This window comes from Leuciscus leuciscus, assembly GCF_965113295.1.
Source record: "Leuciscus leuciscus genome assembly, chromosome: 5".
NCBI lineage: Eukaryota > Metazoa > Chordata > Actinopteri > Cypriniformes > Leuciscidae > Leuciscus > Leuciscus leuciscus.
The window spans coordinates 19,977,624-20,004,270 of NC_138729.1; the positions used below are offsets into that span (position 1 = coordinate 19,977,624).

Genomic DNA, 26,647 nt, shown 5'->3' on the forward strand with positions numbered 1-26,647 from the left:
TTATGGACCATACATTAATGATAGTGAAAAAATCTATTTGTATTGACAATAATCAATATTTCTTGTTCAGTGTGAGCCCTTGAAATCAGGTAGGCGCTATAGAATCCCTCTAGCGAATAAATATGTGTTTAAGAGTTGTTTTGTTTTTGTTTTTCTTACCACTGCCTGTATATGGTAGTTATTTTATGTGCTGGTGAGCCAAAGACAATTTTCCACCTTGGTGGACAATAAAGACATACAATACAATACAAACAAGTTTAGATTTTTTAAAAGTTGGTGTTTGAAGCTGCTTTTGATTTTCATTGATGACTGATTATTGTGCACTTTTCGGACCTAAACGCTGTTATTAGGCCTATATAATTTTAATAATAATATTAGTAGTATTAATATTAATTTGTAATTGTAGTGTTATTAAGTGTCATTAAAATATTTTTTGTTATTCTGCTATGGAAACAAAACAAAAATGCTTACGAACAACAATGCCGTTTTCGCCTTGGCTCAAACGGCAACTGTATAAGAACGATGAGTCTCATTTTATAACAAGCACTCTTGACAATTTGCGAACAGATCACCTTGCAATTCAATTTTGATATGAGATGTAGTTTTGTAGTCCGTTTTAAGTGTCGGTGTCGCATGTGTGATGTCGTAATGAAATTAGGGAAGGCAAATGAATTGTAGTTCCTAATATTAATTTGATAATAATACTAGCCTGATAATAACAGCAACAACAAAATAATAATAATTTAATACATTAATGGGAAAATGAGCCAATTATCGTCTTGATATCGTCTAGGCATCAGCCATCGGCAATATCTCTGACAATCGTCGATAGAGGAAACTATCCTAATACAAAGACTCACTAATTCAGATCAATGCAACAACATTACACAAAATATGAATCAATTAATGTGCCGGCCATTATAGGTAATGTACATAGATCCCCAGATCGCAGAATTGTCCTTTGATAACAGCTAATCTGAAAATCCTTCCCATTATCCTGATGGGGGCTTCATCCTACTTTTTTTTTTAGCTGGACAAATCGTGCAGCTCTTGGCTACGATTGAGAGAGAACACAGATGGTATCTGTAGTCTGCTTTGCTGTGAGCCACAGCAATGAAATGCCGCTTTCATTCTATTTGTTTCTTTTATATTTGTCTCTGTTTTCTTGTATTTTAACATCCAAACATTTTGACTACATGTATTTCATTTTCATGTTTTGAAAACAGCACTACGAAACTCAAAAAAGATTTAGATGTTTTAGATAACTTTTTTATTTATTACAAAAGATTTACCTTTAAAAGGTTTCATTTAAGGCTTCATTTTTACTTTATTTTTTTGCATTGCACTTAATTTTCAGTTTCCATCGCAACCAAAAAAAAGAGAAGGAATAGAGCTTCCAAACCTTAAGTGCCTCTTCATAAAAGTGTTCCATCAGTGGGGAAAAAAAGACTGTCCTATCAAGGACTCGCACAGGCGCTAAGGACTATTTAGACTTTTGCAAATATCATCCGTCATCATTGTATATCATCATATTACAAATATGATGATATTCTGCTTCTGCGCCTGAATAGTTGACACACAATGCTTTAATGATTGCAAAATTCAAATCAATGGATAAATAATAATTGGGAGAATTTGGACAACTTTAACCTTAAACATTTAACTTTAAATCATTTTTTTTAAATAAAAAAAACACATTGCAAATTTAACAGTAATGTCATCATTGTTGGTTAGATTGTTAAATATTTATATTTAAATAAAAAATCTTTAATTTAAGAATTTAACTCAGCAAGTAAATATAAGTAAAGCAAATTTGTATTTTTATAAAGATTTATTATAGTTTATAATTATTTAAATGTACACTACGTAAAAACATTTTCTTTTCAAAATTAACAAAATGTAAATAATGAGTCAATATATCATCAATCCTTCTTCCAAAATGTGTCTTACCCTGATATGGTAAGCCTTATAAGCATTTGTGTTTTAGACCTGTTGGGGTGGTTTTTGCGGGAAATTGCTTTCATGCGTCATTCGCCTGCATGTCTGTAAATAGTCATATCTGTAATACAGAGAAAAGTTGCTTTGGCTACTTTGACGTGTGTATGGTGTGGGAGAGGCATAGGTTAGATGTCACAACGAGCAAGAAGAGTTGACATGGAGCATCTAAATCTCAAACCTCCATGGAATCAATCGGTTTAAAAAATAAATTAACATGTCTATGAATTTTAATAGCTACAGTAACATCTTCAGCTAGTCAGCTTGATATCCTTCCCATCTAAACTATACATCTCTTCAGCCTAGTAGTGAATGTCTTATGAGCATTAGGATAATCTCTCTCTCTTTGGCTAGAATATCATTTATAAAAAAAAAAATTTTTAAACAACATTTGACGTAATAACCTTTGTAACGTCATTAAATGAAAAATATCAGTGTTTTCAATTAATCACAGCTTTGTAACAGCTAGAGCGCCAAAAGTTACATAGCCTACCTTTAGTTTTTATCATAAATAATCGACTTAAAGTTAGTAAATATACAACTGACTTGCACTTAGATTGTTCGCCATTAAAAATCTACCAACAATGACGACATTTTAACATTGGAATTGAATTGTGATGGATCTTCTTTCTTGTGTTGATATGCATGCATTTTATTTTTTTAAATCAACATAAATATTTTAGGTTAAAACTTTCATGAATGCATAAAGGAAAGTGCATCTCTTATATCCTGAAACTATTCACCATTTCAAGTTGTTCACCATTTTAAAAACCCTTTTTGCCTTCACTTATAAATTTTAAATTACTTTGCAGGGTGACAAATTAAAACTTTATGGAATATTTAAAAAAACAAAATACTTTATAGTCTCTTCAATGTATTTAATTTTCAAAAGAATTGAAAAATGGCACGTAAAACTGTTTTAAATGGAGTGCCATGTCACATCACATGACGTGTACTTTCCAAAGGGATTTCATGTCAACTACCCAACAATAGTTTTAGAGTGCGTCATAAATCTTGAAAATGAAAAGCCAAAATCCAGTCAAAACAGCTGCAAGGGCTTTTGTGAAACTTTGACAGCACTGAGGATGTAAACTCTTCTCCAACATTCTACAGTCCCATTACGCAAATGCAATAACCACTCAATGTTTCCGCTTCACCAGAGTGCAGTATAGGCCATTGAACCTTTCAGACTTAATTGGGCGCTGTTTGAACCTGATTTTGACCTGTTAATTGGAACAAACCAACACAACTCTGGGGAGCGAAGGCAATTATCTTCTGACGTGAACAGCGCCAGGACTGGGTTAATTAACGAGGCAGTACTTCACTGTTAGCTGTATGACTTGGACTAACAAGACGGTGTCAAAAAACACTCTACATCACATCCCCTTCCTGCTGAACAGTCTCACAGCAATGCTTAAATAACTTTAGGTGTACAGCAAAACTATTTTCATTGCAAAACTAATTAACTCAGTCAATGTATATTATATACATCAACATACACTTCTCTACAACACTGCTGGCTGATAAGAACTTTTCAAAATACTCAATAAATGAATTAATTCTACATCATTATTGGCCTTGCGTGAAAAAGGCTAAAATCTGTGATAGATCTCAGGCACTTGCCCGGCAAAAAGGGAGAAAGGCGGCACAAGTCACATCTGAGTCTAATTAGTGAACCGCTGTGGATGTTGTTGATGTTGGTAGTCTAATGACTAGCACAGTCAGCAGAAATCAACCAACCCCTACAACAGTAAACAATGTTAATAAATCACATCAAAATGAAAGACAAAACAAGTAAAGAGGGGCTGGAAGTTCACTGAGGTTACTAAGAAATAAAGGCAAGACATGTTTAGTTAACATACTTGACAAGAATCTAGATATTTCATTTGAATTTATGAGGGAGGTAAAACCCCGTAGAATAAATGTATGTGACAGTGAACCTTAAAAGGACCAAATGAAACAGGCAGGCCACTTTTTATGTTCTCAGAACACATTAACGGCAACAGCAGATTACCACTGACACTCATAAGAAATATCCAAAGTGATCAGTTGGCTTAACTTAAAAAAGTGAGGAAACCCGTTGCCTTAAAATTAAAGCTGCATTCCGTAACTTTTTTGGGTTAAAAATGATCCAAAATAAATTCTTGAGCAAGTACATAACCAGCCAGTGTTCAAAACTATCTGCTTGCCTTAGCTCGATTCAAAACGGTAAGCTTGTAATAATGTTTTTAATTCCAGTGGTACTGGTGGATTACCGTGGGAAATTTGAGCATGTCTTTGCGTCATTACGTCACATCTGTACACATAAAGAAGGTGTCTCGGCTAGTAGGCCATGTTGCGTGTGAGGATGTTGGAGGTGGAGATTTATAGCCTTTTCTCACAGCACTTGAAATAATTAAACTTATTAATTTGATGGTCACGCAATGCTGATGTTGTTAACATTAACAATTTGAGAACAAAGTATAATTTGCACGGTTTGACGTGATATAAGCGATCGTTAGATTGAATGTTACTTACTTGTTTAGATGACATTTTCTGGTGAAAATTCTTATGTTGGTCATACTTCCAAAAAATAGTATCGACAGACAGTATCCACACCGGCGCGGTGACTGTTATTTATTATGTCTATGTGACTGACAGCCGCACATTCTCCTCAAAACATTGGATTCATCCGCACTGTGCCGTGCCGAGGCACAACACACGTAAAGTTGATAATTCCACCAATAACTGCAATTGCAGATTTCGAACAGAGATGGCGACAAAGAGGAAAAACTACGGACTGCAGCTTTAAGTAAATAAACATCATGTAACTGAAAAAATTAAGTTCACTTGGTATTGATATCAAATATCTGTTATGATTTTGTTTTTTTTCTCACACAAAAGAGAAATTGTTCTACTAAATGACAGCCAAACAAAATGAATGTATGTATAAATTAATAATAATGGGAATGCTGACTAAACTTAAAATTAGCCTTTACAAAAATAGTTTGAAATGAAATATGATACATCAAGCACATATTGGTTTTACCAATTAATCTTGTTGTCATTTTTATAAACTGTAATTTAATATCAGTTTAATTTAATTATTATATACTGCATATTTATTTAAAAAAGTTGATTTGCATTGTTAGCATTGTTTTGGCATTAAAAAACAAATCAACAATTATGACACTGTAAAATTTGCAAAGCAAATTGGTCTCCTTTCCTGTGTCCATTTGCATACTGAATTGGGATACGTCTCTTTTTACATACATTTAATCCATTACACAGCAACACTGTATCGGAGTTTAAAAAACAAATGCATTCATTCTCATTTTTGTTGCCTCAAAAGCAGAGTTTATTTTATTCTGGACTTGAAAATCTAGCATAACTCCGCTCCTCAAAAATCTAGCAGATGTGGCATAAAGTCTGAATAGGTTTTGACTCCTGCCTCTGTAATCTGCGGTTGCCGGGGTTTTGTGAAAAGACTAGCGGGCATGGTTTCACCACGCTCAATTCTGGACCATTCAAGCACAAACTCCAAAGTCTGCTCAGCCTCTGAGGTGTTGTCATGGTCACTAAAGTTCAGCTTCATACCGTCATACATTACTTCCTCTCTAATGGCCAGAAAACAAAAGAAACTATCTCAGTAAGAGCTGATATTTCCATAGGTTTAAGCAGATGGATGTGACCCTGTTCTTTTGGAAAAAGACCCATCTACATTTCTCAGTTAATGCCCTATTGTGGCAGATGGGGAAGATTTCATAAATCTCCTATGAAAGTATCTTTGTTCTTTGGGAGAGAAAGTGGAAAAAACTGCAATAAAGATGATAGAGAATAAAAGATCTGGACATTTCTTTTCATAAGAAGATAGTAAGCCATTAAAAGCTCTCAGATGCATTTTGTGACAACCAGAGAAAATTATATGCATTATACTCCATGTAATGTCTGTCACATCTACAATAATCTCTTCTCAATTGTTGATAGGCCACAGAGAAGAAGGTGGTGTTTGAAAGGTGGAAGTTACCTGACATATATGCCGTCCACAATGCCCACCGACGCCTCTCTGGCAGGAACAAAAGATCCCAGCTGTGCCATGATGGTCACCAGGGCAACCTGTCGGATGTAGGAGCTCTTGCCACCCATGTTGGGCCCAGTGATGATCATGACTCGCTTCCCATCCCCCTGAAGACAGCAACGGTAATCAGATGAATATTTGTGCAAGATTACATTAAAGATTCTCAAGGAAGTGACTGATATGCGGCTGATTGCTTGAGTGTCAGAGATTTAGAGGGATGGAGCACAAAGGTCATCTCAATCATCTGGAGTGAAAACACTGAGAAGACAAAGCACATTATGAAACCATACGACCAGCAAAAATCTATTTATAATGGAATACAAAAAAGGTCAGAGACAAGAGAATAGATGCACTACGGTTCAAAAGTTTGGGGTCAGTATATGATTTTTTTTAAAGGAATGGATTAAATTGATCAAAAGTGACAGTAAAGGCATTTATAATGTTATAAAAGATTCCTATTTCATATAAATGGTGTTCTTTTGAAGTTTATATTCATCAAAGAATGCTGAAAAAAAAAATGTTTTTAATGGTATACAAAGTAATATAATATAATACAATATAAGTATTGACTTCGGGCCGTTGAATTTGCGGCCACATTAACCATTACCATTAGGGTGTGCATTATTTTTCAATAATTCAATGGCCCGGAGTCAATTATTCCACTTATACTACGGTTACCACACCTCAAAATTTTGTTCAGATGATGTATTTCAAGACATTTGGCAGGTTTTTGTCTTTAAAAAGCTATTGTGTGTGGGACTAATTTCTTACGCATCTAATCACAAGCCTCCCAAGACTAATCCCAAGACTTGAGCCATTGATATCAGACTGCAGTTATTAATGCAGTTATTAGATTAGAGAGAGAGAGAGAGAGAGAGAGAGAGAGAGAGAGAGAATGTGTCTATCGTGTATGAATTACCTGAATCTGTGTCTCTGTGTCAGTGTTCGGCAGCAGCGTTTAATAACAAAACTGTAAGTTTATCTGCTCCAAGAACAGAGCCGTTATTACATCACTTGTGAGAAATGTCGTGTAGCTTTCCAAGTTGTTAAACTATTTAACACGTTTCTGTGTGAGTGTGTGTCCGTACTGTATGTGTGTGCGTTTGAGTGCGAGAGACAACGGGAGAAATAGAGTATGTGCTGTGCAAATGAAACCGCACACGATTTGACAAAGGCTACGATTATTTTATGCGCAGCTTGTCAGTGCAGTGCGGCTGATCGGTAGTAAATGCTGCTCCATCTGAACACAAGAGGGCGTCTCACTCAGACACGCCATATATGCCCCGCTGGAGAAGAACGCACTTCATTCCAGGAAATCCCTAACACTGTAGCTGAATAAACAGAAGATTGAAACGCTTTGATTGATTAAACATGACTAAACATGACACGACTGCCTTATTCTGTGCAAGAAGCCACATCATCTCACAGAAGGATGCTCAACTGTCGTTATGAAGTGAGTTTGGAGTAAAAGCATGTTATTAAATGTTGTCTTGTGTTCCTCATAAATGCTTATGTTTGGAAAGATGTTTGACGCATGTCGCTTTTTCAAATGCACATTATGCATATCACATTATCAAATGTCACATTAAGTGACTCAAACTCACAAAACTTTCAGATGGAGCAGCATTTACAGAGCCGTACATCAATGACAAGCTGCGCATAAAAAAAAAAAAAAAGAGAAAAACTCGCAGAATTTGCGATTTCAAAATCGCGATAAGCCAAATTGGTTTAAGTGTAATTACATGGAAATTGCGATAAATTGTGCAGCCCTAGTGCATACATAATTTTTTTTAACAATTTTGTGGCAAAAAACACAGAAATATTTTGGCGTTTTTATCCTATTGTTTACTATATTTATATGCTTGGTCAGTGTTGTTGTTCTTTTGCTGTTATAGGCTGTAAGGACCTTTGAAATAACTGAAATCATTTGGCGAAGTGACATAGAACTGTAATGCGGTCAAGACCTGTCTGGAACTACGAAACAAAACTAAATATATAATGTAATATAATATATACGAAAAACTGTTACTTGAGCACTAAATCAGCACTTTAGAAAGATTTCTGAGGGATCATGTGACACTGTGACATTCCTGTGACAGGAATAAAATGTAATTAATATTACATTTAAAAATATATATGTTAATGATAACGTCAATGAAAATGATCATATTTCACAATATTTCGTTTTTCACCCTTTTTTTTATCAAATAAATGCAGCCTTGGTGAGCATTTCAAAAACATCTAACATTTTTAAAATCTTACCGACCTCAAACTTTTGAATGGTAGAGTATACTACAAACATACACAAATAAATAGGCATAACTATAGTTAATGTGATGAACTACAACTATACATGTGGTTACTCTGCTAGGACACCTGTGTAAAACTAAAGAGGAACTGACATCACATATACACTAAAAATCACCTTGACATCAGCTGGTTAAAAGTCATGGCTCTAACATAATTTGTTTGCAGATGCCACTTGGTTATAGTTTTCAATTACATTTTTATAAGTGCCCAAATTTTGAGAGACAATTAATGTCTGTTGAAGGGTTTTAAGAAAAATGTCTTGACTGAATGGACATATGACAAGTAATGTGAAGAAAAGTACGGTATCCCAGTAAGACGGCTTCATTATTAAAGCCTGACTCACACTTTGAATGGAAGCCCAATGATTAGGTGGGTGGAAAGAGAGAGAGAGAGAGCAAGAAGTGACCAAGGTATTAAAAACATATGCTAATCGGCATGGCAGAGTGGGTGGCTGATACAAAAGGTTTGGCTGCTGGTTCAATTGGATTTTCTTACAGGTGAGATAAAAATGATTACCCTGCAGTGAAAGACAACCACACAGACCTTTGGCTTGAACACAGATTTCCCTCACCTTTATTTTAAAGTCGGAATTAAATGCCAGGATCATAATCAAGTTTTTATAAAATCTCTAAGATCTAAAGGCCCCCCAAAAGGCATTACATGAAAAGGAGTAGTTAATGAGAATGTGGAAGAAGATAGTAATATAGCTCATGAATATGGATCTAAGGTAAAGCATGCAATCTCCGCACCACTAGTGGCATGAAACAATTAAAGAGTAAATGATTATTTTAAGTTGGGCTGTTTCAATAAATCAGTTTATCCAGTTCACAAAACCAATGTGAATAAACCAGACTGATGCGGTTCTCAAGATCAGTTAACAACTAACAACAACAACGACGGAAAAATGTACCAGTGAATAACAAGTAATTTAAATGAATACAAGTGAATTTAAATCACCACAACATCATATTGTACAGTATGAAAAACTGACATTTATTTTGAGATTTAAGGCCCGTTCACACCAAGAACGATAAAGATAATTATAACGAGAACTATATTAGCGTCCACACCAGCGGACGATATCGTTCTGTTTATTCAAAGCGCGCACTGCAGTTTTATGGTCTGCTGCTTTAAAAGCTCAAGCTCTTTAAAGTTGGAAGGATTCTGATTGGCTGTCAATGTTTTTGTCCATCAGCAGAAAGAAAATAGTTCTGAAAGTGATTCCAACAAAATAATTTCTCTGTGCCGTAATCGTTATAGTGAACTTTGCTATTCAGAAAGAAAGATTTTTAGAACTATATCTTTATCGTTCTTGGTGTGAATGGGCCTTTATTAGTGTTATTAATGATTAAAAGAGTTTAAATGATAAAAAAAAAAAAAAAAATGCAATGGATGTTTTCACCTCTAAATGAGTGTCATTGGGGACGTATTGATCCTGATCTCCCATCAGCGAGGTGATGACCGGATGCTTGCCAGCCTTAATCAAAATCTGACTTTTATCTTCAAGAACCTCAGGCCTATGTTCAGGACATGCAAAAAAAGATGCATTAAACACACACAAAAACCAGTACTTACACTTAGATAAGCTGACAAAAAATAAATAATCGCCAACATAAAGTTTTGCTTACACCGTTTTGGCAGGTCACCTTACATATAAGAGATGGAATTTATGGTATCAGCTCAACACACTTTTGAAAAGTCCAGAGGGAGAGGATAAGCTCTGGTGCTCTGCAGAACAGGCGGGAGGGGGAGGCGGTAAGGAGCAGAGGGGGAGTAGTTGGCGGAAACCTCTGCTTTCAAAGTCAAATCCACTCCCCCACACAGACTGTCAGAGGGATATGGAGTGGGCTCTATACTGCATGGGGGTGGGATTCATCCCACTGTTGGACTCAATTCGGGCCAGGGAGAGATGGAGATGTGGGGGCTCCTGGGTCCCCTTACTCTCGTTCATCTATGAAAGCTTATGTAAGATGCTTTATGCGCATCTCACGAAACACAAAAGAGAAATAGGGCTTCTTTGTAGATGCTCGGAAATTATTGATTTTATTACACTATGGTGTGCCAAAAAAAAAAAAAAAACAATTCTGGGAAAGTCCCCACGATTGCTCCCAGTACTACACATATATGACTTTTGAATGTTCAAAAAGAATAGAAGACTTGGAAACAAAGCTTATTAAATTCGGCAACATGGGCAATGTATGAGGGAATATACGTGCTTGGGTGATTAGGTTTGAAATGAGAGATGACAGGAAGTCAGCAGAGAATACGGGAATAAAAAGCCAACTTCATTACCACACCTGCAGTAATTATTTTCTTTAGCAACCTGGGCCAATGAGAAGAGGCAGTCCATGGTTGCTAGGTGACACACTGCTTTCCTCAGGATGTAGTAATGGTCCCCAAATAGCCTAGATGGCAACAAAAAAAAAGAGAGAAGGCTATTGAGAAAGAGAGAACGAGCTCTGTTGGGTCAGAAAGTGAAAGAAGACAAAACACATTTTACATGATAAAATTACTCCTGCAGCTTTCTGATCTGAAACAAAACGCTGAAAGCATCTCAGCCAATCAACAAGGCTGCTATAAAAAGGATTTTTGTAATTTCACAAGTTACGTACTGAAGGAAACTGATCCACTCGTGACTGCAGTCAATAACCAGCTGCTCACGTAGTTGCTGCAGGCGCCGATGTTTCTCCACAATGAATGGAGTGTGATAGCGGCCAACAACCTTAGTGCTGTGGATAAAAAGCACATGTTTAAATGCTAAAACTGGTTTGTTTCCAACCGACTGTTTAATGCAAAAGTAAGCTATTCCCTGTGAATGTGCAAGACTTCCAATTCATTAGCCACTATTAGATAAACAACTACAAGTGTAACAGAGTGCATTAAACAGTAAAACTACATGGCCTACAAGCCAGTGTATTTACAATTCTGATAATAAATGAATATATAACAAATACCATTTTGCAATATCAAGCAGTTTTTAGACTGTTTTTGTACAGCTGAAATAACTGGAAACGGCTACTTTGAAATATAAATCATATGGGAGGGGACACTTGGTAGAAGCTCTCTTAAAATGAAGTACATGGGTAAGATGATGGATTTTCAGAGACAAAGTGATCAAATTTCTCAACAATGGTGCCTACCTACTGATTTTGACCCAGTCTGATGGGACTATGGATGACATACTGTTCTTTACTTCAATGAGAAACTGCGTAAGAAAAAGAGACAAATCATTGTCAAATGATTATAGACAGTCTGAAAACCTTTCTTTGATTAATACTGAGTATGAGGAAGTATGTAAAAAATATATATATTAAGCTCACAATTTCACTTAAATTTTTATTTTTTTGCAACAGACACTGTTTTTATCACATTACAGAGTAACATTTACATAAAAAAAATATATAAAAAAAATCACCCCAAATAAGGTGCTATTCTCTTAAAAATCAAAAGGACAATTTCCAATAACAAAAATCATCATAATTTACTCACATTCCAATTCTGTAAGACTTCTCCTGTGGAACATCAAAGAAGATATTATGAAAAAATGTCTCAGAGCTTGTTTGTTTTTTGTCCATACTATGGAAGTCAATGGTAAGCAAACCTGTTACCAACATTCTTCAAAATATCTTCTTTTGTGTCCAGCAAGAATAGAGAAAATCATACAAGTTTGGAACAACATGAGCGTGAGTAAATAACCACAAAATTTTCATTTTTGAGTAGACTATATCATTAAAGTCTCATGTTCTTATCGTCTCATTTGTTTGTCTTAATGGTGGCTGTAGTCAAATCAATGTGGTGAACAAGTATGTTCACTGATCATCTGATGCATATTGCATAAAAAACAAATCCAGCAAGATTCTGCTCTAATCTGACTAGTTGGCTGTACAACACTGCTGTTATTCTAGTGAGCTTTTTCGCACACCAGTCCATTATTATGGCATCAACTCCCAAATCCGCCCCTACATGGCACATAAAATGAAATGGTTGGTCGCCTGTGTCAGTCATACAGTCTCTTGTGGTTCTAGGCCAGAATAAGATGCCAAGTGGACCAGATTTTATGCAGATAGTCAAAAGCATAGCGATGCTAGACTCAGCCATAGACGGTGGGAGAAAGTGGTATGGCCGGGGTCTGTACTCTGAGGTGGAAAAACTGTTGTGTATTCATGAGGGAATGGCAACAGTGAGCAGATGGAGAAACGCATGTGGAGCTGCATACAAACTAGAAACATTTCAAATACTGTCCTTGTGGTTGTCATCTTCTAGTAAGGAAGTATTCAACATTACATCTACAGTAGAATAAAAGGAGTAAAATAGCTTTTTGCAAGGTTGAATAATGTAGAGTATGTAGTAATTGTAGACAACTGATAATGCATCACATATAGTATTCGAAAACAATAAAAGGTAATAAGGTAACAGTTCAATTTCAACATTTTGCCTAAACTAACCTATTTCTCTAGCCTGGTTAAAACCAGACCATTCTCAGTAGTAACTGAGTTATGGTCTGGCAAAGCTTAATTAATAAATCATTTCCAAAGGGGCGTCACCAACGGACGTCGCTCAAATGCCTCTGGGCACAATTGGATAGACCTCAAACCAATCAGAGCAATCGTCATCGTGTAAAGCCATATGCTGCGTCCCAATTCGCTTAAGTTAACGTTACACTACGCCATAAAAGTACGTACTCTTTTTGTGAAGAAAAGGTATTTACTTTTGAATGTGTAGCAAAAAAAGTAGGCAAGCTTTGGGACATACTACTTCGTCATCTTTATCGGCCGGATCTGTCGCGTGCGTCCTGTCATGTAAACTGCCCTGTCAATCATCTTGTCACAGTTAAAATCCTCTATTAAATCTAATTTAATTTCCGGAGAGAAATGTAGTAGCACGTTCATCCGCCAGTGGGTCTTTCATGGAGACTGTCCTCATGTGTTTGCAATTTGAATATAATAATGCATTTAAAAGTTGATGCGCTTCACCAACGGACGTCGCTCAAATGCCTCTGGGCGCAATTGGATAGACCTAAAACCAATCAGAGCGATCGTCATCGTGTAAAGCTCGCCTCAACGTTTCTGATTGGTGCCGCGATTTCGACGGATTAGAAATGGGCTTGAATGAGCTCTTTGCCAGACTACTTGCAGAGCAAATCTAAATTTGCGGGAAGTTGTCTGGGTTTTCCCAGGCTACTATTTCCCTGGGTTTAGATGAACCCAAAAAATTTACCAAAAAATGTTTTTCTCAAAATAACTTCAGCAACAGGGTTAACAGCTAAGCATGACAAATTTGTACAATGCTAATGCAAAATAAAGAGTAGAACATTTGTGGAATGTATAATTAGGCGTTAAAATAGCTTTGGGTGCTCAGTTCTTGAAACTCATTTAAAAGACAGGTGTTAAGGGGATGCTTGACGATATTACCTGCTGGCCAGACACTGTTGTGTAATCCAAAGATGAGCTTTTTAACACCAGCCGAACCTCTCGCCGGTGCTCCATTATGTCTGATAGGACACTCTGGATCTCCTCTTTTCTTTTCTGGATCACTGGGAATTCGGTCAGATCCACAAACATTTCTGTCTTATTACCCATCCTAAAAGAATACATTTCAGAGATAACTAATCAAAAAAGCTACATTACAGAATAAAATCAAATACATTGCTTTATGTATTGTATGTACAGTATTTGGATATGGAAAAATACACAGGTTAAGGTGAATATTCTTGAAGTTGTCAAAAGATTTAACGCACTTTGCGGCTTTCTCATCCAGTACTTTCAAGAAGTTGTGGGCGGGGCTTAGAAGCTGAGGTGTGTCCAGTAGGAGGTGCTTTAGAAGGGCAGAGCTGAGCTGTGATTGGATGGCGGGCATTAGGGCTTGAAGTTCAGTGCTCAGACGAGAGAGTGTGCTGGTGATGAGGTAAAATTCCTGAGTAGAGCACTGACAAGACACAGAAATGTCAAAACACAGGAAAACATGCATGTTGGGTCTTTAAAATATATTGAAATACACATTCTACTTCTCATTAAGGGATCATATCAGAATTGTATATGCTATTTTTCTTCAGGATCAATTAAAAGTCAAGTCAAGTCAAGCTTATTTGTATAGCGCTTTTCACAATACAGATTGTATCAAAGCAGCTTCACAGTATTAAATTAAAATAATACAACAAAGTTTGTTTCAAGAGGAATTTATTGATTGATAAAATTAAATTAAATATCCCCAAAATATCCCCAACTGAGCAAGCCAAAGGCAACAGTGGCAAGGAACCGAAAAACTTCATCAAGTGACCTAATGGTGTCCTAAAACTCCATCAGGTGACCTAATGGTGTCCTAAAACTCCATCAGGTGACCTAATGGAGAAAAAAAAACCTTGGGAGAACCCAGGCTCAGTCGGGGGCCAGTTCTCCTCTGGCATTTATGAGCTAGAGGCCGGATTGTAGTTTGAACTGTAGGATTATATGAATGCCTGGCTGAAGAGATGCGACTTTAATCTAGTTTTAAACTGGGAGAGCGAGTCTGAGCAACGAACAGTATCAGGAAGACTATTCCAGAGTTTTGGAGCCAAATGTGAGAATGCTCTCCCTCCTTTGGTGGTTCTGGATATCCTAGGTATGACCAAAAGCCTTGAATTTAGTGATCTTAAAGAGCGCGATGGATTATAGGGTGATAAAAGATCCGTTAAATAGACTGGAGCTAAGCCGTTTAGGGCTTTATAGGTCAGTAGCAATACCTTGTAATTAATACGGAACTTTATAGGTAACCAATGCAGTGATGATAAAATCGGTGTTATATGATCATATTTTCTTGATCTAGTAAGAACTCTAGCGGCGGCATTTTGGACTAACTGTAGCTTGTTTATTAAAAAGCCTCTATGCAAAGTCTTCAAAAGACTGTGACAGGTTTAGAAAACAATGTGTTGCAAACATGGTCATGCGCACGTGTTTAAATGCATTCAAAGTTGTGGAAGTACAGAAAGAGTAATTTTTGCAGATTAGTTTCAATGAATGGTGTGTTTGGGCTGAAAAGTTACTAGTTAATATGAAAGTTACAATGCTTATTTGACTTATCACTTTAAATTATATAGACATTTTTCAAGATATGAACTCTTCAAAAACTGTGAATAATGAATAATGATAATAATGAATAATAAAGTTCCCTTCATTGTGCTTCACTTCATTAATAATGAACCAAAAAAAACAACACCTATTGATTACCAGAAGAAATAATAATGCTTAGTCGTAATTTACTACAGGGCATCATTAATCATTATATGTCAAATGCAATGGCTCATGTGCATGCAATCTGTAATATCCATATTTTGATGATAGTAAGCACCAAGGAGCCAATTAAATCTTTGCTTGATCTTGTGTATGTTTATAAACATAAAGTACATTTCCCAAAGGCTCCACGTTAGTCATTCCTACAAAACATTATACACTATAATAAGGCAAAGCATAGCCACTCTCTGCGCTCATTAAAAAACTGTGAAAGTTCCCTGTAGATCTATGCAAAATCTCTCTGACCATATGACAGAAGCGCTACTTTGACAGTCAATCACTGGTAAATAGGATGCATAAAAACAAAATGAAACTACAATGCATAAATACAGAGAAATACGGTTTGTTTTTTGTTTTTTCAGGTTCAATATTAAAGGGATAGTTCACCCAAAAAATGTTATTATCCCATTATTTACTCCTAGGTGTATATGACTATCTTCTTTCCGATGAACACAATCAGAGATATATAAACAAAATAGAGATTTTGAAGCCCAAAAAATGCACTCATCCATCATGAAAGTAATCCATACGTCTCCAGGGGGCTAATAAAGGCCTTCCGAAGCGAAGCGTTTGTGTAAGAAAAGAAATCCATATTTAAAACTTTATCAGCTATAGTAACTAGCTTCCAGCAGATGAACGTACAGATACTGCGCCACAAGAGTAACCCCTGACGCGATGTATGATGTAGGAGTATTGTAAGCTTTGACGCCTCTCGCGATTCAAACAAATAGGGCTGTGCACCAAACTCAAGCTCCTTTTCTATTATATCGAAATCCTCTGACATTCCTCTTTAAAATTTCTCGTCTTGGTCAAGTGCATCAGGTCAAGGGTCACTCTTTCGCCGTAAATCGCTGTGTATGGCCATCTGCCGAAAGCTAGTTATTATGGCTAAAAAAAGTTTTAAATATTAATATTTTTCTTACAAAAACCCATCGTTTCGCTTTAGAAGGCCTTTATTAGCCCCCTGGAGACGTATGGATTACTTTTTCATGATGGATGGATGCATTTTTTGGGGCTTCAAAATGAATGAATGTGTGTTCATAAAAATGAGATGGTAGATAGAGGCAGGTGAGGCAGGGTTATTGAGGACATTCTGTCTCTCCACACATGCTACAAAACAATAATCATTCCCATTCCTGCTCACTCTTGTCATTATGCTAATAGAGACATTCAACAGAAACACGTCATTAAGCACCATCCCTGCAACCTCCTGCCTGATTCCAGAAACACATGGAATGATGATTGAAAAAAAAAAAGCAAGGGAAATATAGAACTTTCCATCAGCTTGGTTTTCACTGTCAGACAGAACATAGACACTTTTTGTGTGACCGTGGCCACTACAGTCTAAAATATACTGTTCCTGCTAATTCAAACTACTTTTGAATTGCAAATGAAAAGGGGCTTCCTGGTGTACCTGTGAAAAAAAAAATGTTTCAAACAGATTGTTTAGGTACAAAAGACTTTACTTTCTTGTGGTAGATACTGCAAAGTCCTCTCTCGAGATCAGGTAGACGAGTTAGTAAAGACTGAAGAGAGGGAAGCACACTGGATTCAGAACACAACATTTCTGCCACGGCCTCCTGACGAGCCTGGATATCACTGAGAGAGAGAGAGAGAGAGAGAGAGAGAGAGAGAGAGAGAGAGAGAGAGAGAGAGAGAGAGAGAGAGAGAGAGAGAGAGAGAGAGAGAGAGAGAGAGAGAGAGAGAGAGAGGAGAGAGAGAGAGAGAGAGAAGTAGAAGGGATTGTAGGAATTAGTCAACAGATGCTATGTACACATACCATAAAAATCACTGGAACTAAATAAGGCTTGTATCACAACACACACAGAAGCAACAGTGCAACTCTAACAGCAGCTTGTGTTGTGCTTTTATGCTGCATAAGGGAGCTGTGATGTACTCCCAATAAATTCTTTCTTTGAGCTTCTGTCTAGAAGTGTGTCCTTGACTTCAGTGGTATCAAAAAGCATTTCCTGTTGCAGAACAAAGTTACTTTCTTTTTCCAAACATTTATTTTTGTTTTATGATCAGTTAGTACTGTAAGAAAATATAATTCTTAACTGATATATTGCTATCTTTTGAGAAGTGGCTTTAATTATGTACACTACTGTTCAAAAGTTTGGGGTCTGTAAGATTTTTAAAATGTTTGAAATGCTCACTAAGGCTGCATTCATTTGATCAAACATTCAATAAAAACTGTAACATCGTGAAATGTTATTCAGGTTGGAGAAACGTTTTCTATTGTAATATATTGTTCAATATAATTTATTTTTGTGATGGTAAAGCTGATTTTTCAGCATCATTACTCCAGTCTTCAGTGTCACATGATCATTCAGAAATCATTCTATGCTGATTTGCTGCTCAAGAAACATTTATTATTATTATGGATGCACGAATATGAAAATTTTGGCCGATACAGATAACCAATCATGTTTTATATTTGAAAGCCAATAACTGATATTTTGGCCAATAAATCTAAATCCACATTTTTATAATTTTTGAGAGCCTGATTACTAAAACAAAAGTCTCACCATTATAAGCAATATGTCCTGAGCACACAATTGTAATGTTCACATTATAATTTTATGTAGCCTACATGACAGACTTGCGCTGCACATGTTGCACTTAAAGGTGAACTAAGTAACTTTTTTTACCTTAACTGAACAGCTTCGGAGTCATTGGAATGGTTATATTACTTATTTCGGGTTGAATGGTGGTCGTTTCGCACCCCCCTGGTGCCCGTGAGCGGAAAATACGCACTTGCAACTTTGAGCCGGCGGGACGCCGGCCACTGCGTCAGGAAGTCTCGCGTGATATCAGGTCTCGCGATGTAAACAATTGCTTTACGGCCAAAAGAAATCTGCTAAAATGCTGTCATTATTGCGCTCCCTCACGCTGTCCAAACCCGAATGAAGAAGACGTTTTAAAGAATGTCCCATCTGCTTTGATGTCGTTGATCTATAGCCTCTGGTGTCTGAGAATCACCAACGAGTTTTTACAACAGTGTTGTCAAATATCTATTCCGAAGCTGTGGGGGGAGCTCTAGAGAGAAACCTGCGAGCAAAAAGCGAGAATACAGCGAAGAAGTCCCGAAGCTACTGAGTGCTGCCAGAGCCCGTCTACGGAGAGCCTTGGCACTTCCTATTAGCCCCATTGTATCGATCTTGGTTGCAGTTCCATTAGAATTCCACTGGAGGTGATCGCGGGCGAGTGCAGACTGAATGGGAGTCTATGGGGCTAGACGGCTAAATTTGTCTCTTTCACCTGATTGCCGTTGAGAAAATCTCAGATTTTATTGTAGGTTTTGCCAGTTCAACATGGGTTATAGGTCGAAAATTGAATGAACGAGTACTTATGTCCTTTCGATTTCTTACAGGTTGAGTTGTTGTTGCCCATAACACGCTAGCATTCTGCTAATGAACGCTGATTGGTCAGTGAAGGACTGATTACGACCAGAGATACCGCTTGATGGCATCGTGGCATCCGAAGCGGGACCAGAAACAAACAAAACAAAAACTCTTCTAGCACGTGTGTTTACCTGTGTCAGCTGTGTTGTCGATGCCTCGAGAGAAAAGAAAGTGCCGAGCGCGAAAGCACCAAAGCGACTGAAGGATTGCCGTCAAGCAGTATCTCACATTTTAAAAGACTTTTTAAAGCAAATAAGTGACTCTAAAAAATCTAACACCCAGCAATGTGTAATTTCTTTGCATCTCCTTTCGAATACAACATTCAAATTACTAGACAAAAAATTATATCCTGAGAAAAGTGGATTTTGATGATTTAGCGTCATAGACCTCCATTCATTCTGCACTCGCCTGCGAGCGCCCCCGCATGGACAGAGACGTGTTACTGCAGCCAGTCCAGAAACCGGAAGTAACCAGAGAGTGCCAATTCTCTTCCTATTAGACATTCTCTGGTGCTGCTTTAACTTTATTTTCCTTTTTGAAGTGATTCCAATCATATTTCAATTCAAAATCATCATGGCAATCCGTGCGCATCTGAAGTGTCTCAGCTAAAGTAAATAATCCATTATTTATCGGCTTTAATATATCAGCCAAATTTTCTTATCGGGCCGAGAAGATTTATATTTAAATCTTTAAATATATAGGCCGATACCGATATGTAGGGATGTCCCGATCCGATCATGTGATCGGAAATCGGGCCCGATCACGTGTTTTCAGACTCGATCGGAATCGGACGTTACCTCCCGATCAGGACTCGGATATATATGTATATATTCTCATTATTTTTTAACACATCTATAGTTATGCGGTGCCACAGAGTTACGCCGGTTTCACACTGCACGCGAGCAGAGCGTAAGCAGCGCAGGAGCAGTGCGTATGGTGAGCAGGAGCAGGACACGCGCGTTTTGCTTTCACACTGGCAGCGTTTGTCACGCGCGGCTGAACCGCGGGTTGTGTACAGACAGAGTAATCTATAATGGATAAGTTGGCATTGCTTTATTTCGTTTTCAAATACATTTAAGAGAAAAGACTTGTCAAGAAGCTTATTTTATTAATAATTTCATTTATATAACTTTTGGTTCATCTTTGTTTTTATTGTTCTGGCAACAAGTTTGTTTTTGGACATTTGTTTTCTTTTTAAATTGCTGTTGGTCATTTGATTGACTGTTTAAAACACAATAGATATCATCAATGCACTTTTTGGATAAAACTGCGGTGTATTTTGGCCATGATCAATGCATTGTCAATTTAATTCAGCGTAAGCGGCGCAGCAAAAATAGACTCGGCGCCGAAACGATCGCGGCACTGCTGCTCCTGCTCTGCTCCTGCTACGCACTGCCGCGCCACCTCTGCGTGCGGTGTGAATGCTCTAATCTGTTAACATGGGCGGCGAAAAAAATACGCGCTGCACGCTCTGCTAACACGAACACTGTGGCACTTTTATTTTTTATTTGTTTACATGCCTGCCGGGTATTTTAAGTTGAGGTGCTATTTGTTTATATTTTAGACTTTTTTTATATTTACTGTTGCACTAAAGTCCAAAAGTGAAGAATTTATGTTATTTATTACTTGATTGTTCAAGCTACCTCACAGAAGTGCTCTGTTTGTTAACAGAGTTGTTGAATGTTAAAATAAGGTGAATTAAATAAAAAATAAGGAACATCCTGGATCTGTTTTTTCGCTCTTCTTTATTCTATTTTTATGTATTATAGAAGTATCGGATCGGGACTCGGTATCGGTAGATACTCAAAATCAAATGACTCGGAGGCAAAAAAACCTGATCGGGACATCCCTACCGATATGGTGGCAGATATATCGTGAATCCCTACTTATTATCAATGTTATCATGACAATGTTAAAAACAACTGTGCTGCTTAATATTTTTATGGAAAAAAATTTGGTGAAAAGAATAGCATTTATGTGAAATACAAATTATAATTTTTTTTATAATGTCTTTTACAGTCACATTTGATCAATTGAATGGACCCTTGTTAAATAAAACTATACATTTCTTAAAAAAAAAAAAAACAGTTCTAGATCAAATTTGTGAGGCTTTAAGTTCATTCCCTGTATGTAAGGGATCTAACTGCATTGCCCGATTCAGTGGCATGATATTCTGAGTCTCAATTCAAAAACGTTCCCAAACATGTCTGTTAAGAGGTTTGGCAGGAAAACATGTGGATTTAAGATTAAATTATTGTTATATGGAATCAAATATATTTATTATCCACAAACATAATCGGATTTTGCAAGCATGCATTACATCACACACAGATCCAAACAACCCCCCACAACGTATAAAGTTGGCATCAGATTGACAAAGCCATGCCAATCTATTTCTGGAGAAATAAAACATAAACATTTAAATCTGAGTAATAACCAAAAAGAATAAACTCTCAGATTAAAAACTTGCATTTTATGGCAGTTTATCCCTTTTTATATACAATAGTGTTTTTCCATAATCCGAACCAGAACGAAATTGTAATCCTACCATGCAGTGGCTGAGAAGAGGGGTGCAAAGTTCCTCCATTTACAAAATATTCTAGGACTTGGATTAACCTAGGCTCAGAGTTTGGAGTTCAGTATAATCTGTAGTGGTGTCGGGAATATCTGGGCATGCCACATCTATTTAGCACTGCAAACAATGGCCATGTTACATACTAGCAGTCAAATCACAGTGATTACATGATAATAAAATGAAATAATGACTCACATCACAGATTTCAGCGGCTGGCTCACCCACTTTCTTAACAGTCTCTTCCCAAATGGAGTCTGAGTGTGATCCAGAACCCACAGCAAACTGCCTTTTACTGAACCTGTGGTCTGACAGCAATGAAAAAGGAAGTTATCATTAAATCCAAACCAACATCCTTGATAATGGATAAATCACTCGGTTATCTAGACACAAACGCCCACGTTATTTTCCAAGCAACACAAGGCAGAGAAAAATGGCATAATTTAAACTAGTATGCCATTATATTTACATCATAAAACTACATAAAAAGGCCGCTTTTTAAGTTGAAAGGTGACATTAAATCATTTCATAATAGCATAATGTGAAGTTACATTTCTTACACAGGATTTTATTTAAATGTGTTCACTGTAATGGATGGCATGTTTCAATGTAAGCAAAAGAGGTGTACTGTATACTACTACAAAACTGATGTCATTTCAGTAATAATCCTCATACACATTTTGTCTGATCTTCACCAAAACGGAGTCAGATTATCTTCAATCCATGCCTAATAAAAGTTGTCAAATGGATATTTTGTTCTCAAAATAATTTGGCTTGTCCTGACATTCAACTCACTATCTCTTTGGAAACATGCGTGGGAAAAGTGGGGCAGTGATAAAAAAGAAAACACAGAGCTGGTTGTTGAAAGGTTACAGTATTGAACCTCACAGATGGCCCATAGTCATTGCTTACAGCAATATTTATTATTATTGTTTCATTCAGTGTGTTTTTATTGATCTTGCAATGTTTTTTTTGTTTTGTTTTTTACAGCTGCAATCATTTAGATAGATCTACTGTGAAATTGAAAAATCAATAACGAATTTCCAGCAAGTCTTCACATTTAATATTTCAAATTTAGTTCAAAGACTTTTTAATATGAGACCACTAGCAAAACATGCTTGTAATTCAATTTATTACTAATTAAATGATCAGCCTAATATAATTTAAGTGAAAAGGTTCAATGAAAAATACACATTTCAATTTAAAAATTGTGTTTGTCTCTCATTTGCTTTAATAACAACAGCAATCAACCTGCTCTCAAACTCCACAAGTGCGTGTAATACCTAATGATTATGTTCTTCAGCATGATTTGAGATGATCCAAAAAGCATCTTGAGCTTCAACTGACTATATGTACAAAGACTCATATGATCACAAATTTACTTGGTCATCTAAAATGTGGAATTTCAAATATTTCTAATTCATTTTCTGCCTTAATGTTTTAAATTTTGTTTTTATTTTTAGTGTCGGCTCCGCTGTACATACACAAGACTTCACATAACACTTTTGGGGCAACTGACATCAGTAGGTATGTTTCCATACCATAATAAACGCTAGACGAAAACACCAATATGCGCATAAATTCAAAAAATGTGCATAAATAAAACGTTAAGAGTTCAATTGAGGTGGATAAAAAGATGTGCATAAACTATGTTGGAAATACATTTACCCTAATAAATCAATCGATGCCCAACAAAAAACTCCTGAGACTTGCCAGAGAGCATGTGATTGGATAACTGGACTAACCAGCGGACCAATCACGTCGCACAGCATCTCAAATGTTGGTTTGGTTGTTCTGAAATGCCTGAGCCAAAGTCTGTCATCAGAATGATTTGGTATAATTCCCTCCCAGAAGAGTCACACCAGTATCTGAACGTAAGATAACTTGACAGAGTTTATTGCGTTTCATCTGTGCGCTCTGAGACGCACGTCATTTATGATGGAGGAAAAAAGAGCCACAATGGCTTCCCGACTGCAGCAACTTCCATTTTAATTACAGATATTTTGCGCCAATTTTCCCAGGAAGTGACTATTTTGTTCTCTTCAGCACATCATGGGCTTTATTCGCAAATGTTATATGCGATATTTAAATCTTCCGCACAAGTTCAATATGCAACTCTGGATGGAAACATAGCTAGTGACACTGATGTATGCAGTCACAAAATTAGACCAAAACAAAAACCAATCACAGGTGGTCTGTGGAATCATTTAAAACGCATTGTGTAAATTGTTGCGTCTCTTTCATGGCTGAACACAAGTGATCGGATCACCCAAGACTAATGTTAATACCAGATGTAAACAGTACGACTGTTTGTGTATAATATTCCATCATCCATGTTTTCCTCCGTTTGACTGACCTGGTTGCACAGGATCTCCAGGTTCTTCATGGTAGCAGCACTGAGCAGCATATGGTCAGCATCACTCGACAGCCGCTTGAATGAGCTGCAAACACAACCAAAATGTGTTTTCCACAAGAGCAGCTACTGCTTCATAATTACATCTTTACATATTTGAAAAAATGTATAGTAAAACAAGTCAGACTAGCAACAATACACAGTCATGACAAACTATTAGGCAGCAAGGCCCTATTTCAGCTAATGATGAATGTTAATTAAGGCTCTTTCAGAAAGTATGTGAGGTCAAGGCCTCTTATTTTCCTTTAAAGAACGTGCGTAATCAGTCTGTAATTACAGGACAATACTGAACATTCACACATCAGGGGTGACAATCTGCAAGCATTGTGATTCAGATTTGGCTGTTTCCCGCTGCTACACTATACTTGAATAAACGAACACCCTTGTTATTACTTATGTGCCTGATGGAAGTAGGTGTGAGATGTGTCTACTTTAGGTGAGAAGGGAAAATAAGAGTGTATCCTAATAGGTTCATGCTATACCACTGGATTCTTCAATGTGTTTGAAGCAAAAGCCAACGAGGGAGGAAAATGTAGGTGTAGCAGACACTGTGCAATACACAGTGAACACATATAGTTAACACTCCATTGAGTTTGCTATATTATTATCCAAAAAATCATTATTACTAAGCAACAAGCACTGGTAAAGCAGACATCCAAACAGAAATCAAAGGGAAAAACAGAAAAAATATATTTAAAGGGATAAATCACACAACAAGGATATTTGTCATTTTGTCTGTCATCACATTTACTCACTCATGTTTGTCTGTTTTTTAAATCCGTCTTGAATGAACTTGACATGCCATAGATGAATTTACATGAACCATTTTTATGAAATTTTATTGTCCTTTTTGGAGCTCATTTACTTTCATTGTATGGAGAAAAGCAGCCAGAACATTGTGCTAAACATCTTAATTTTTTGCCGTTCCACAAAACAAAGTAAGTCATACAGGTTTGGAACGACATGAAGGTGATAAACAAATGATAGAATTTTCACTTTTGGATAAATGATACCTTTAAATCTTTTAGGCATTAAGGGAAAGTGTGTACGGTACTTTACCTGGAACAGAGTAAAATCTTGTCTAGCTTAAACTCAGCCAGATACTGGATCACAGGACCAAGACAGCAGATAATCGGGCTCTCCAGACCCATACAGAGGGTGTAGGAACCTATTTACAAAGAAAAAAAGAATGTAGACATATTCACTGCAATGCTCAATTGAACCGATTGATAGTTTCACAGTACAACCACTATACGTTGAGCTTTTAGCATAGATGTGCAATTGGACAGTGAGTCTGAGTCAGTTCAGATGTCTTACGACCAGGTACCGTCTTTCTGTAGCATTCAAAAGTTAAATTAATACTTTTATGCAGCTAGGATGCATTAAATTGATCACAATTCCAATATTTGAGTAGTTGATAAATCATGAAAATATATAATTCTTTATAAATACACATGACAAAATTTTATATGATCCTGAAATCACTTAAATATAATAAAAAAATACTGACAAACTAAAATTAAAATAAAGTATTTCAAAGTTTAAAGTATTTCTCAAGTAATTATTCAAGTAAACGGTCATTAATTAAAAACAGAAGCAGAAAATAACAAATAAAAACATAGCAGAAATAGAAACAAAGTAAACAATGCTTGAGTTTATTTTAAGGGATCCAACAGTTGTTCAAGTGAAGTAAACACAGAAATTAAAAATAAAATGCAAAATCCATCAAATGTAAATTGAAACTACTTGAATCAATCTTAAAGGGATAGTTCACTTTGAAATTAATTTTTGGTATGTTTTAGCTTACCTCAAGGGCATCCAAGATGTAGGTGTCTTTTTTCCGCAGTAGTTTCAATTTTGATATTTTTAGGTCAAACCGTTCTTGTCTGTCAGTCATATAATGCAGGTCGATGGTCACTGTCTCAAAGAGCATGCACAGAGTCCAAATTAAACAATTCCCCGTCGTCCAAATTAAACATGTCCAAGTGATCTGATCTGACGTGTACGCAGACTGGTGCATAGATATATACACACTAGATGTCGCCTTGTCTACGGCAGTTCATTGGAACGAATGTCTTTAAGGCGACATCTAGTGTATATATCTATGCACCAGTCTGCGTACACGTCAGATCAGATCACTTGGACATGGCTGTGTATAAGTGATAAAAACGATATAAATACTGTTCGTTTTCTCACACAAACCGCTCGTTTCGTGTCTTAGGCCATCAATGTGTGCTTACGATGGGGAATTGTTTAATTTGGACGACGGGGAATTGTTTTAATTTGGACTCTGTGCATGCTCTTTGAGACAGTGACCATCGACCTGCATTATCTGACTGACAGACAAGAACGGTTTGACCTAAAAATATCAAAATTGAAACTACTGCGGAAAAAAAGACACCTACATCTTGGATGCCCTTGAGGTAAGCTAAAACATACCATAAATTAATTTCAAAGTGAACTATCCCTTTAAGTGAATGATTAATAGACATAAAAATTAACACTAATTCAATGCTTTGGGTGTATGACTGAGAAACTTGTAATTAATTCAAATCATCTACACAGTATTTCCCCCTTTAGAACTAACTTTGTGTTCATGTGTTAGTTTGTTGATTTATGCCAAGAATACCG

General features: G+C 36.6%; 1 protein-coding gene across 1 annotated transcript in view; it reads right to left on the bottom strand.

The window, feature by feature from the left end:
* The window catches only part of msh3 (mutS homolog 3 (E. coli)), a 65,101-nt gene that overhangs the window by 21,346 nt on the left and 17,108 nt on the right, over nt 1-26,647 (bottom strand). The window contains exons 10-20 of the mRNA XM_082168658.1: nt 25,076-25,184; nt 23,960-24,044; nt 21,802-21,911; nt 17,094-17,226; nt 14,100-14,287; nt 13,774-13,942; nt 11,503-11,567; nt 10,975-11,091; nt 10,660-10,767; nt 9,765-9,879; nt 6,002-6,159 (exon numbers count right to left, since the gene is read on the bottom strand). Of these exons, the coding sequence (XP_082024784.1) occupies nt 6,002-6,159; nt 9,765-9,879; nt 10,660-10,767; nt 10,975-11,091; nt 11,503-11,567; nt 13,774-13,942; nt 14,100-14,287; nt 17,094-17,226; nt 21,802-21,911; nt 23,960-24,044; nt 25,076-25,184 (1,357 nt within the window). The remainder of the gene's footprint in view (nt 1-6,001; nt 6,160-9,764; nt 9,880-10,659; nt 10,768-10,974; nt 11,092-11,502; nt 11,568-13,773; nt 13,943-14,099; nt 14,288-17,093; nt 17,227-21,801; nt 21,912-23,959; nt 24,045-25,075; nt 25,185-26,647) is intronic.